The sequence below is a fragment of the Manis pentadactyla genome, chromosome 4, assembly GCF_030020395.1.
Source record: "Manis pentadactyla isolate mManPen7 chromosome 4, mManPen7.hap1, whole genome shotgun sequence".
Taxonomy (NCBI): Eukaryota; Metazoa; Chordata; class Mammalia; order Pholidota; family Manidae; genus Manis; species Manis pentadactyla.
In genome coordinates this window covers 174,746,066-174,759,515 of record NC_080022.1, presented here as the reverse complement: position 1 = coordinate 174,759,515, position 13,450 = coordinate 174,746,066, and the positions used below count along the sequence as shown (strand labels likewise).

The 13,450-nt window shown below is 40.9% G+C and overlaps 1 protein-coding gene across 4 annotated transcripts in view; it reads right to left on the bottom strand.

The window, feature by feature from the left end:
* TLK2 (tousled like kinase 2) overlaps positions 1 to 13,131 on the bottom strand; it is a 118,510-nt gene extending 105,379 nt beyond the window's left edge. For 2 of the 4 annotated variants that reach the window (XM_036899760.2, XM_036899763.2), the window contains exons 1-2: positions 12,642 to 13,131; positions 10,781 to 10,863 (exon numbers count right to left, since the gene is read on the bottom strand). In XM_036899760.2, coding sequence (XP_036755655.1) covers positions 10,781 to 10,861 — 81 coding nt within the window. In that variant the 5' untranslated portion in view covers positions 10,862 to 10,863; positions 12,642 to 13,131. Of the gene's footprint in view, positions 1 to 10,780; positions 10,866 to 12,314; positions 12,336 to 12,641 lie in introns of those variants that run through there. The other 2 variants (XM_036899761.2, XM_036899762.2) reach the window with 2 other exon arrangements.
* Positions 13,132 to 13,450: the final 319 nt, after the last annotated feature.

Here is a 13,450-nt window from a genome sequence, read left to right as displayed (position 1 = left end):
AGCCTGACTTAGTCATGACAACCTTGGAAAACAGGTAGAACTAATAAACCAAACTGAGAGGAAGAGCTTTCACTGGTATCCCAGATCCTTCAGACTACTCTCATCTGCAAAGGAATGTTCCTCAGGTAGAAAGCAAGAACAGTTCAAATTATGAAACTAGATTTCCCATGAAAGTCTCTCCAAGGGCAAAAAAGCTGACCGGGGGAGGCGGGTACTAGGCCAAACAACCCTACAACAGAAGCTCTTGGTCCCACTCTAAAGGCTACTCTCAAATGAACCAAAGGGAAGGGAGAGGTGAGAAGGTGAACCCTCCTGCAGGCCAAAGTCACCAAGTACTCCAGGAATCTTTTCTTTTTTAATGTGCCTAAAGTCTAAGGAAAGAATCTTTGGGACCAGAAAAAGCCAAGTCTCTTTCTGCATTAGAAAAACGGGGCAAGTGTATTGTAAAAGTCAAAGATCTTAGCCTAAAAAGCATTTAAACATGGCTAACATACTAGGAAGCAGATCAGATTCTTTTATTTATTTATTTTTATTAAGGTATTATTGATAATACACTCTTATGAAGGTTTCACATGAAAAAGCAATGTGGTTACTACATTTGCCCTTGTTATCAAGTCCCCACCGATAGCCCAATGCAGTCACTGTCCATCAGTGTAGTAAGATGCCACAGATTCACTGTTTGCCTTCTCTGTGCTATACACTGTTTTCCCCATGACCCCCCACACCCCCTCAATCCCCATCTCCCTCCTTCCCAACCCACCCTCCCACAACCCTCCCCTTTGGTGACCACTAGTCCTTTCTTGGAGTCTCTGAGTCTGCTGCTATTTTGTTCCTTCAGTTTTGCTTCGTTGTTATACTCCACAAATGAGGGAAATCATTTGGCATTTGTCTTTCTCCGCCTGGCTTATTTCACTGAGCATAACGTCCTCCAGCTCCATCCATGTTGTTGCAAATGGTAGGATTTGTTTCTTTCTTATGGCTGAATAGTATTCCATTGTGTATATGTACCACATCTTTATCCATTCATCTACAGATGGACACTTAGGTTGCTTCCATATCTTGGCTATCGTAAATAGTGCTGTAATAAACATAGGGGTGCATATGTCTTTTTGAGTCTGAGAAGTTGTATTCTTTGGGTAAATTCCAAGGAGTGGGATTCCCGGGTCAAATGGTATTTCTATTTTTACTTTTTTGAGGAACCTCCATATTGCTTTCCATAGGAAGAAGATTCTTAACCGATCCATCCCATCAATTCTAGAAGTAGTTAAGACCAAGTGAAACCTACCACCGGGAGGGATCTAGCAATTTGAAACCCAGACAAGGTAGAGAGGAAGAACAAGACCAACCAAGCCGAATCACTCCTAGACTTGGTTGATGTAAGAAATAACTAGTAACATATCTTATTAATTTTCCTTCCCCTTGCCTTTAAAAAAAATAAGTTCTGAGAAATATGTATATTTAATCTTTGTTTAACTAAAAGTAAACAGAGAATAAGAAATAACATAAATGATTCTAATGGCCAGGAATGATGACAATAACATCACCACAACCACATATAGGAAGGAAGGAAGCAGATGAAAAGTGAAAAATCACAAGGGGGAAAACAAGATATGGATTCTTTACCCACTGCAGCACAAGAGTTCATGCACTTCTGTGTTAGAGAGTTTTACATTACTGACTGAAAAGGGGGAAGGTAAGGAATTACTATACCAAGCTCCAGGAGAAAACAAGAACTCAAAAAGGTAAGCTCAATGCTCAAACACATTATTTTTCTACTTGAGGGCATTTGCTGATTTAATCCTAAAGAAAAAGCTTTGAGACTGAGCTGTATCTTAAGAGGCCTTGGAGTATGGGAAGAGAAGAAAGTCAAAGCCTAGGACCTGTCCAATGAGGGGAGTCTGGGACACCCACAGACTTAAACAAGAAGCACAGGGCTACCCTGTCAGGATATGAACAATCCAAAAATAAACCAGCCATTGTGATAACCAAATGGATAGGTTTATGCAGGTAAGACAAATTTAAAGAGAAAGAAGTGGAAAGTAAGTCAGACTACAGGCATACCTCAGATATATTGCAGATTTGGTTCCAGACCACCACAGTAAAGTGATTATCACAATAAGGCAAGTCAAATGAATGTCTTGGTTTTCCAGTGCATACGTACACTGGATGGTAACGTACTTCTGTTGTAACACATATCTTTTGTTTCCCGTTAGTCCCTTGAGAATATGGATGACATCTTTCTCTGTGACTTTTCAAGTGCTTACCACCTTGTATACACTGAATAAAAAGTTATATTTACACTATACTGCAGTCTATTAAATGTACAATAGCATTATGTCTAAAAAAAACAATGTACATAACCTTAATTAAAAGTACTTTATTGCTAAAAAGGTTAGCCATCATACAAGCTTTCAGTGAGTTATCACTGATCACAGATGACCATAACAAATATAATAATGAAAAAGTTTGAAATACTGCGAGAATTACCAGAATGTGATACAAACAAGCGAAGTGAGCGAATACTGTTGAGAGAAGGGAACCAATCAACTTGCTCAAGCAGGGTGGCCACAAACCTTCAGTGTGTTGTACTAAGTGCAATAAAGCAAAGCACAGTATAACAAGATACGCCTGTACCCGGTATTCAGCCCTGGAAAATACAGGTCAGTAATACAGAAGACAGGTAAGAGGCAGAGAAAATACAGTAAGATGGTCTAACATGTTTATATGGAGTGCAAGAAGGAAAAGACAAAGTAAGGCAGAGACAAATATGAGACAGTGGCTAAGAGTATTCTAGAACTGATGAAAACTAGCATCCACAGAGTCAAGAAGTCCAATGAATTCCAAGCAGAATAAATAAAGTAATCCAACCATTCACAAACATCTACACACAGATGTTTATAGCAGCTTTATTCATAAATGCTAGTATTTGGAAGCAACCAAGATAGTCTCTAGCAGGTGAATGGATGAACTGTGGTATATACAGACAAAGGAATATTATTCAGTGATTTAAAAAAAAATGAGCTAACAGCCTTAAAAAGACATGGAAAAAAATTAAATGAATATTACTAACTGAAAGAAGCCAATCTAAAAAGGCTAATACAGTATGATTCCAACTATATGACATTCCAGAAAAGATGAAACTATGGAGACAGTAGAAAGATTAGTAGTTGCCACCATTAAGGAAGAGAGGAACAGTTGGAGCACAAATGAGTTTTAGGGCAGTCAAACTACCCTGTATTATACTATAACAGACACACACCATTGTGCATTTGACCAAACCCACAGAATGTACACCACCAGGAGTGAACCCTAATATAAACCATAACCTTGAGTGATAATACCATGACAATATAGGTTCATTGATTTTAACAAATGTACTACTCTGCTGGGGGATGCTGATAATGGGGGAGGCTGTGCATGTAGTAAGGGGGCGGGGAATATATAGAAAATCTCTATACCTTCCACTCAATTTTGCTGTGGGCCTAAAACTACTCTAAAATGATTTCTTTTAAAAGTGTATGCTCAGGTTCCCAAAAAAATTTAGATATAAATAAAGCATAGGAAAATAAAAGGAAAAAAGACAAAGTAAGCAGCTTAGACAGATCTCCCATCCCCACTTTATAGTGTAGAAAATCAAAGACAAAGAGAAAAATCTCAAAAAGGGACAAAGAAAAAAATAGATTACCTTCAACAGAATAGCAATGAGACTAAAAATGAAAAGGGTATAATGAAAGCCAGCAGACAACAGTGAACAATGTATTGAAAGAAACTAATAGCCAACTTGGAATTTTAAATCTAACAAAAATGCCATTCAAAAAAAATTCAAAAATGGACATTTTAAAGCAAATAAAATGGGGAGACAATCACTAGCAGACCCACACTAGAGGAATTCCAATGGATGTATTTCAGGCAAAAGAAACATATTTCAGATAGAAAGTCAGAGGTGCAAAAAGGCATGAAGAACATATGCAATAGGGAATGAAGAATAAACTGGTAAACTGGTAAACATGTAGGTTAGGCTAAATGAACTCTGACTATGTAAATCAGATTCAATAATAATCTATGGACTCAAAAATATATATACAAATGGTGGATACATGACATTTTTTGCATTTATCAAAACTCACAGAACTGTACAACACAAACAGTAAAACCTAACATTAAATGATGGACTTAAGTTAACAATAATGTATCGTTCTTGGTTCATCAGTTGTAACAAATCTACTGCATAATACAAAATGTTAATAATAGGCGAGAGGGGTAGAGGAAGGAGCACATGGGAACTCTACTATCTGTTCAATTTTCTGTAAACCTAAAACTGCTCTGAAAATAAAGTCTATTAATTTAAAATGTAGAGACAAATATAGAACAATAGTATGTGAGTTAGGAGAGGAATAATGGAGTTAAATCTTCAAGGCCCCTGAATTGACAAAGAGGAGGGCAAAGATATTAATTGACATTAATAATCTTTGATAAAGATACATGTTATAATTTCTGTGGTAACCAATGAGAGTACATAAATTTCAAACTAGAGGAGGGAACAACAGAATGTTAAAAATAATGTAACCAACAAAAATCTGAAGATAAGGGAAATAAAAATTATGAGAATGCTTATTTCTCTATTTCACAGTGGAGAATAAATGGAAAAAATCATTTCAAAAGAAGGTAAAATAAGCATAAGAAAGGTTTAAAAGAAATATAAGAAAGACTTAAACCCAAATATATGTCACTCCATTAAATGTAAATGAACCAAATCTCCCAATTAAAAAACAAGAGTTTTGAGACTAGATTAAAATAAAAAGCTAGAGCAGACCATACCTATATGGTTGACAGATAACCCTATTTTCATCTTCTCTTTTGAAATTCAACAAAGATTTATTCAGTGTATACAAGGTGGTAAGCACTTGAAAAGTCACAGAGAAAGATGTCATCCATATTCTCAAGGGACGAATGGGAAACAAATGATATGTGTTACAACAGAAGTATGTTACCATCAAGGCTTAATAATAAGATAATATAATTAGAATGGTGGCGGTATCTGGAAAAGCTATAAAGAGACAACTAGATTATGTCTTGAGGAGTTAAATGAAAGTTCATCAGGCAAATAAAAAGGAAAGGTAGACATATTCAATAAGGTGTTGACATCCAAATTATATAAAGAGCTCACGTACCTCAACAAACAAAAATCAAGTAAGCCAACTAAAAAATGGGCTGAGGAGCTGAACAGACACTTCTCCAAAGAAGAAATTCAGATGGCCAACAGGCACATGAAAAGATGCTCCACATGCCTTATCATCAGAGAAATGCAAATTAAAACCACAATGACAGTATCACCTCACACCAGTTAGGATGGCCAATATCCAAAAGACAAACAACAACAAATGTTGGCGAGGATGTGGAGAAAGGGGTACCCTCCTACACTGCTGGTAGGAAGGTAAATTAGTTCAACCATTGTGGAAAACAGTATGGAGATTCCTCAAAAAACTAAAAATAGAAATACCATTTGACCCAGGAATTCCACACCTAGGAATTTACCCTAAGAATGCAGCAGCCCAGTTTGAAAAAGACATATGCACCCCTATGATTATCGCAGCACTATTTACACCAAAAAATGGAAGCAACCTAAGTGTCCATCAGTAGATGAATGGATAAAGAAGATGTGGTACATATACACAATGGAATATTACTCAGCCATAAGAAGAAAACAAATCCTACCATTTGCAACAACATGGATGGAGCTTGAGGGTATTATGCTCAGTGAAATAAGCCAGGCCGAGAAAGAAAAGTATCAAATGATTTCACTCATCTGTGGAGCATAAGAACAAAGCAAAAACTGAAGGAAAAAAACAGCAGCAGACTCACAGAACCCAAGAATGGACTAACAGTTACCAAAGGGAAAAGGATTGGGGAGGATGGGTGGGGAGGGAAGCATAAGGGGAAAAAAGGGGGCCTTACGACTAGCACACATAACGTAGTGGGGGGACACAGGGAAGGCAGTATATACAGAGAAGACAAGTAGTGATTCTAGAGCATCTTACTATGCTGATGGACAGTGACTGTAATGGGGTATGTCGAGGGGACTTGATAATAAGGGGAGTCCAGTAATCATAATGTTGTTCATGTAACTGTACATTAATGACAGCAAAATAAAAAATAAAAAATAAACAAAAAGGAAAGGTAGAGAAGACAGCAGAAGCCTGTTTGCTAACATTACAGGTCAGGAGCTCAGTCACAGGTTAGGTAGCAGTGCACAGCAGGTGGAGTAAATAACTGGCCGTGAACCTGAAAAGTTAGGAGAGGGAGTTTTAACTTCATCCAGCAGGCAATGGAGATCTTTAAAGCAAGGATGTAAAACAGCAATATATTAGTATTTTTAGAATCATAACTGGTGAGAGTTTATGGAAAGATGAATGGAGGAGAGACTGGCTAGGGTCTGGATTAAAGCAGTAGCAGTTGGGGGGGACAAATGCTTGAGAAACTTCAGGAAAAAAAGAGACCTAAGTTGAGACTTGACTACTTGTGAAATGAGGGCATAATTAAATACTAAAGTAAATGAAAGGGAAAAGAGAAAATAAAGGCAAACATAATACATTTATCAACAGTTCCTTAAAACTTACTGGTGTAAGTGCAGACTATTTCTCAGCATTTATGCTTTTTAAGCATTGTCTAACTATATATTAAATGAAAACTACCTAAACGTATTTTAAAGACAAAATTATTGGCATTGGTATGTGAAATAGCTAACACTACATATCTATCACTGACACCCAATTTATGTAATTGACTACAGAAGAGAAAGGTTATCACTTGGCTAAACATCTTTTCAGAAGTTAAATTTTACTTTACTTCAAGTAATCATGTGTCAAACTCACAAATCTGTAAAAGGTTAAGGAAGAGATCATTTTAAAGAGGACATCAAAAATCTACCACGTGAAAAAAAAATCTATGTTGTACTATTTAGAAGTACAGTCTTACTTGGGGCTCTATAATGTGAAGATTTTTATTGCGCCAAAACAGGCCCACTTTTCATGTCTTCTCATTTTGCTCTTCGATACCATCCACATACTGCCTAATCCTTTTAACTCAATACAACTGAAACCAATGACATTAATCAAAAAAGTAGGTTACAGTGAGGAATCTAAAAAAAGACACATTTAACATTTTCTTTGAACCTAAAACATGTAAATGTATATTCTGTTGCCAGTCTTTTGACAGAGGCCTTTTGAATTATAGATCCACTGATTATAGTTCCACAGTCTCATCCAAACCACACCCATAGTGCATCGTCCACAATTTCCAGTTTCGATTTCTTTAAAAGTGGAGCAAGACTTAGAAGATACTTGCCAAGGATCTAAATGAAAAATTCTTCCAGATTTAAAAAAAAAATTTGTAAATTTTTATAGATATCTCCTTACTGACTCACCTTGTATTTAATCTTTCCAAGCAGTTAGTTTTCATAGATCAACAATTCTTTCATATTACAATCATACTTCATTGGTTTACACAATTTTATTTCAAATTATATAGTTATAGTACAAATGCAAGTTATCATAAAAGAATCTCTGGTAAATCTATAAATCAACTGGTGGGAAGCAATGCAGTGGGCATCGGGAAGGATGTCTTATAAAAAGAGACAAGTTATTAAGACTAATATCCCTGTTATGAAAGGCCTTGATTCACTTCTTATTGCTTTCATTGTACTTGAACAGTATCTCGCATATAGTACATGCTATGTATTTGCTACTACTATATTAGCCTTAAAATTCAACTAGGTACAGATAACAAACAGTGTGTGAAAGGGAGGAATTCTCCCTACTTCACAGTGTCCAGAATCAAAGACTACCTGTGCTTAGCTTGTAAAAGGGAGCAAAGTATGGACTATAAACTGCAATAGGCCCCCACTGGAAACAAGGTACAGTCAGTTTCATATTACTGGAAAAGGACTATCCAATGCTTAAAGTTAGAGACCTTAAAAAAAGGCTTATATATAAGGTCAACAAGAAATGAAGAAATAGGTTCACAGCCCAATTTAACCTTACCACCTCAAAACACTAAGGAGAGAGATGCAGCTGCAGGTCCTCTTAAGAAGTGGCAGCTAGACTAGAGAAGGCAGGACAGCTATAGCTTCTCAGTGCACATTAGGCTACTTTCCTCCATCATCAACTCACGACAGAAAGCACCAAGCTCATCAACAAAAACCACATAGTGCACCCCAAAGTGTAAAACAAATGCTTTTGGGTTACCAGTATTTATAAATACGCTAATAAAAAGAGAAAACAAATGCATATAAATGAAGAAAACTTAAAATTTTCAAGTAAGAAACCTAAATATAAGTATAGAGCAAGTAAAATATAAGTAATAAACGTGGTGGCTTAACCATTTCGTTTTAGCCTAAGTTTTGTGATGTGTGCCTAATCTGCAGGTGTAACATACTTGAAGCCACATAACAGAAGATCTATAACAACTACCAGGTGCAAAGACTGTGGCTACTTAAAACACTCCTGTCCACTAGGAAAGAATCCACAGTGGCACCAACTTTCTTCCTTCTATGGACATCAAAAAGCACTGAAAATGTTATGCTTAGGAGAAACTCAAAGACAGCCCACGAGGCTGCACTGGTCCCACTAGATGGCACTGTCTCAGGAGAGCCTCTCTGCTCTCCCATTTGGAGCAAGGACTGAAAAAACTCTTCATCTTCACAAAACTGAAAGTTGTCCTCAACACAATGACATCCTCACTGGGAAACTGTAACCCATAATGAGGAAAACCAAAGCTAGGAGAAGTTATTCGAAAAGCACCTTTCTCCTAGTACCATGGCCTACTCCAGACTCCTACTTCAAATCAGTGGTCTGAGACATACAATGTCTTTTTGCAGGCAGATGTCATAAAAAAATGGAGATTTTCTTTTTCTCTTCCTAACTGTGCAAACTACGGAATCTACCCCTTTCTTTTTTTTTTCAAGTCTCATGTCATGGAAAAACAGAACTCTCCTGTCAGTCCTTGAATAACATATTTATTGTAATCAATATACTTACCATGACTGGAAATATCAAAATAACATAACAATTAATGACATAAAAACATTTGGATAAATGAACTTCTTCTTCTACAGGGTAAATGTAGAACTTTCTGTCAAACTATCAGAAAGATTAAGTTTTCTGACACCTTATTTAGTTACATGATTTTAAATTGGGCCTGGGCAGCAAAATTTACAATGTCACTCATTCCCATCACTTACACTCTATTCCAACAAAAAAAAGTGTACTTGGATGTAGCTCTCATGAATCTAAAAACAGAAGAACAGCATCCTAACAACAAAGCCCAATGAATTTAAACTACATAAATTTAAATATAAACTTACTTGTACTCAGTGGGTGACTTGAACAGATTTAGGTGAGCCTTCTGAATTTCCAAAAGACAGATCAGAGGTCACTCTTAGGTAATCAACCAAATCAGAGATCAATTAATACTCAAATACACTGCTCCCTTCCAGTTGAAGCTACTCTACCCAGGTCAGGAAATTTATATTTAGTCATGTAACTTCAGTATGTAATGGAAATCAGGAATACAGCCCCTCCAAAGTGCTACAGAAGCCAGTTATTTAATTAAAATGGCCAAAGAAACCAAGCCCTACAAAATATTTTTAAATCCTGTGTTCCCTTTTCACAGTTCTAAGACAGGTCTCATTACACCACCATTTCTCTCTGGACCTCCTGCTCTCTCCACAATGAGGGTCTGGAGGCAATGTGTTGAGATGTCATCCCTAACACCCTGCACAATGCCTAGGATGCAGCAGGCACTCAATATCCATTGAGTAAACAAAAACTATCAAGTTATCCCAGCTCACCAAAATTATGAAACCCAACAAAGCAGGCAGTTTTTCCAAGTAAATCTTGATAAACACCTTCTCCTTTAAGAAGCCACTAACCAAACCATGGTACTAGTAAGTCACCGTAAGAAATAAAATTTCTTGAAAAGCACAAAAAGAAATGTATCACATGAAGCCAAGGATCAAAAACTCACAAGTCTACAGACCAAGTAAATGCTACAATCTTAGAATGGTGAAGGTTTAAAAAAAAAAAACATATATATTTTACATAGTGTATTAAAATAATAAATGTTTTTACATACTGTACTAAAACCATCCTATGAGAGCAGAAGGGTGAAGTAGCAGATACATGAGGACACACAGGATGCCAAAAAACTGCTTAACACCTGCCTGCTAATGGGGGCTTCATTTTATTTTATACTCCCAGAACTAAAATAAAGAGTGAACAGGAAGGAAAAATAGGGGGAGAGAGAAAGCAGTCTGGGGAGCAGCCAGGAGGAATCTGCTGAATGGCAGATGTGGAGAACTAACAGCCTTAGCGGAGGCAGATTTTTCAAAATGCTACTATACAACTATCCAGCAAGTCCAGTGTATGAAGCTGTGCCAGTACCTTTCCATTAACAGTTTTCTTCTGCATGACTGAATAGTTTTGACAAAATATAGCATAGGATCTAGAATCATATCCTGTTAGTATACCTGCAACAAGACCCACGGGAAACCTCTCCTACTTTAGAGAGGGAGAAAGGAGCATGTGCTACCATACAGAACACCATCAAACATACTGTTGAATGAATGGCTGGAATGACGGTAGGATTTAGAAGTTCACTAGATCCTGAGCCGAATCTTCTCCCCTGCAATCTATCAGTATGGTCCACCCAATTGCTCTTAGTTGTTTTTTAAATGTGTTTAAATTAGTCTATGAACAGCGTTCATTATCATCATTTTACTCACCTTACTAACACCAACTCCAGTAAACCTGGCCTCTAATAATTCCTGCCGTCGTGGGTCCAGGCTATGCAATTCTTCCATCATTTCTATTGAAAATGAAAAAGCAGGTTGTGAGACCATAAAAACTAAAACTTGAGGAACCAATTTTTAGATCACAAAACGCACAGTAATTATTTCACGGAATGGTCACATACAGGTAAGCGTCAAGTAAATACTGCATACAAGGATTAACAACAATGCACTGCATCAAATAGTAAAACATTTAAAGTTGTAAAGTGGCTCATTCTTCTCTAATTCTGATTTTTGCTTTTCAAATACAGAAAAAAAAACCCTCACCCCCTTCATATAATCTCTGTAAAAGTTAAGCAATGACTAGCAAAGAAGAAAGCTGAGTTTAGCTAAGTACTTTTGGATATTTCTTTCCCAAACACACAGGAACTAGTTCTTAATCTAAAAATATGAATCATTAATAATAATTTCTAACTAACACAGAATGAATCAGAAGCTACAAATAACTTCAAATAACGCTATTATACAGCTCCTTTCTCTGAAAAACTCACAGCAGCTCATGAAAAAAGGAATTATTTTAAATTTAATAGAGAACCCATGGTAAAGCCATCAACCTGCATTCACTCAGGAAATTCGTATAGCTCCATAACCATCCCTTTACGAAATCTTTTTTCTGACCACTCCCTAGAGCAGTAGGTTTCTCTAGACATCTGCTTTTAGCACTCCTTCAAGCAGGGAAGGGCAGGAGGACACCATTTTTAAACTCCTTCCATGACCAATTAATACACAGGCCACTTTCAGCAAATACGTCCATCCTCTGCAAGAGATTAACTCTTGGAGAACCCACCGGAAACCTAGTATTAAAAGTGAAAAAGGAGCATACAGCACTACACAGAAACCTTTTGAACATATTATTGGTTATTGGAATGATTGGCATGATTTAAAAGTTCACTTAAAACATGAATTAAACATTCTCCTCTGCAATCTAACAACTCCACAATTTCCAGTAAAAACCCCTACAAGTCCTCCAGTTTCATTTCCCTTCCTGGACTGAGAGCCCGGGGGCAAAGGGGAATGAAAGGGTGACAAAGTTTCACCCACACATACAAGAGCAGGTTAGACAGGGAATTAGAAAATTCTCGCAAGAGTAAAAAGGCATCTTTAAAACAGAAAAAGAGGGAAAGAAAAAAGGAGATTGAGTGTTGCTTCCCCTAAGTGGCCTTCCTCGCATCTAGCCCTGCCCTAAGCAAGGCCGGAATGGCAGAGATCGCAGCCTCCCTCAAACCCCAGGGTCTCTCGCAACCTTTCCTAAAGCTCCATCCCCAGGCCTGGCCCGGAAAATGACGCCCCAGCGGTTATTCCATTTAATGTCAACTCATGTTAAGGAAACATCCACAGTCTCACTCCAGCGGGGCCTTGGGCTGGGATCCTCCCTGCAGCCCACAGCCGGAAAGCAGGACCGATGGGGCCTGGTCCCGGCGCCCCTCGTCTCCCGCCAGCTCCAAACTTTCCCCAACTCCAGGCCCACCTGTCACGGAGGGAGGGCGGGCCAGCTCTCGGGGGCGCCCGGGAGGCTCCCGGGGCCTCCAGCTGTCGGGGCGCCCCCCTCTCCCGCCGGCCGCCAGCTCCACTCCCAGACCAGGGCCGCCTGGGCCTCCCCCTTCCTCGGCCCGGCCCCTCGGCGACCCGCAGCCCTCCGGGAGCCCCTCACACCTCGGTGCCGAGGACCTGCGGCCCGGCGCCGACGTCGGCCCCGGGGCGGGCCCGGGCCGCAGCCTCCTCAGTCGAGGGGGTCCCCCGAACAGCTAATGCCCGAGGCCCGGCGCCCTCCCGGTCCCAGGACTCAGCCTCTCACCTGCTGCCGCCGCCGCCGCCGCTCCACGCTCCCCCAGAGAGGGGCCCCGACCCGACCCGGCTGCGGACCGCTCCGCTCTCCCCCTGGGCAGGCCCGGGGCGGAGCCGGGGCCTCTCCTGAGCGCCGCAAACCCCCGCCCGGGCAGCAGCCGCCGGCGCCGGGTTCCACGAGAGGGCCGGCGGGGTAGGGGGGCCGCGGAGGCCGCAGATCCCCGGGCTCGCGTACAGAGCCAGGCGCCCGACACGGGCCGGGGCCCGGACGGCCGCGGGGGGCGCGGGACCGGCCTCCTGGCGCCGGACAAAGGCCAAGGGAGGCGCAGGAGTGCCCAGGCCGGGCCGGGAGGTGGGGGCCCGCTTGGCTGGGGGCCACTCGGGTGCGGCGCGGAAGGCGGGGGGGTCGGAACCGCTGGTGCCCAGGACCCGCCTCCGGCCCCTTAATCCGGATCGGTTCGGTCCGGATTAGTAGTGATCGGTGTAAACACACTAGTGAAACCGCGTGTTTCCTCGCGAGATTTGCACGGCTGGGAGGCAGGGGGGGGTCCTGGGGGGGGAGCCGACAGTGGGGAGGAGGGGGAGGGAACGAGGAAGGTGGGGGGGTCCCCTCTGCCCCGGCGCCCCGCCTCCTCCAATCAGCAGCCGGGCTGACGGGCAGGGGTTAACCAGGGGACCCCGCGCCGGCGGAGGCGTCTGCCGCCTCGCCGGGCTTCGGAGGGCGGCGAACGGGTGGCGCTCGCGGACCGGCCGCCCCGAGAGCGGCCCGGGCTGGAGTCCCAGAGCCCCCGCCGCCGTCTTTGTATAAGCGGCCCCCGC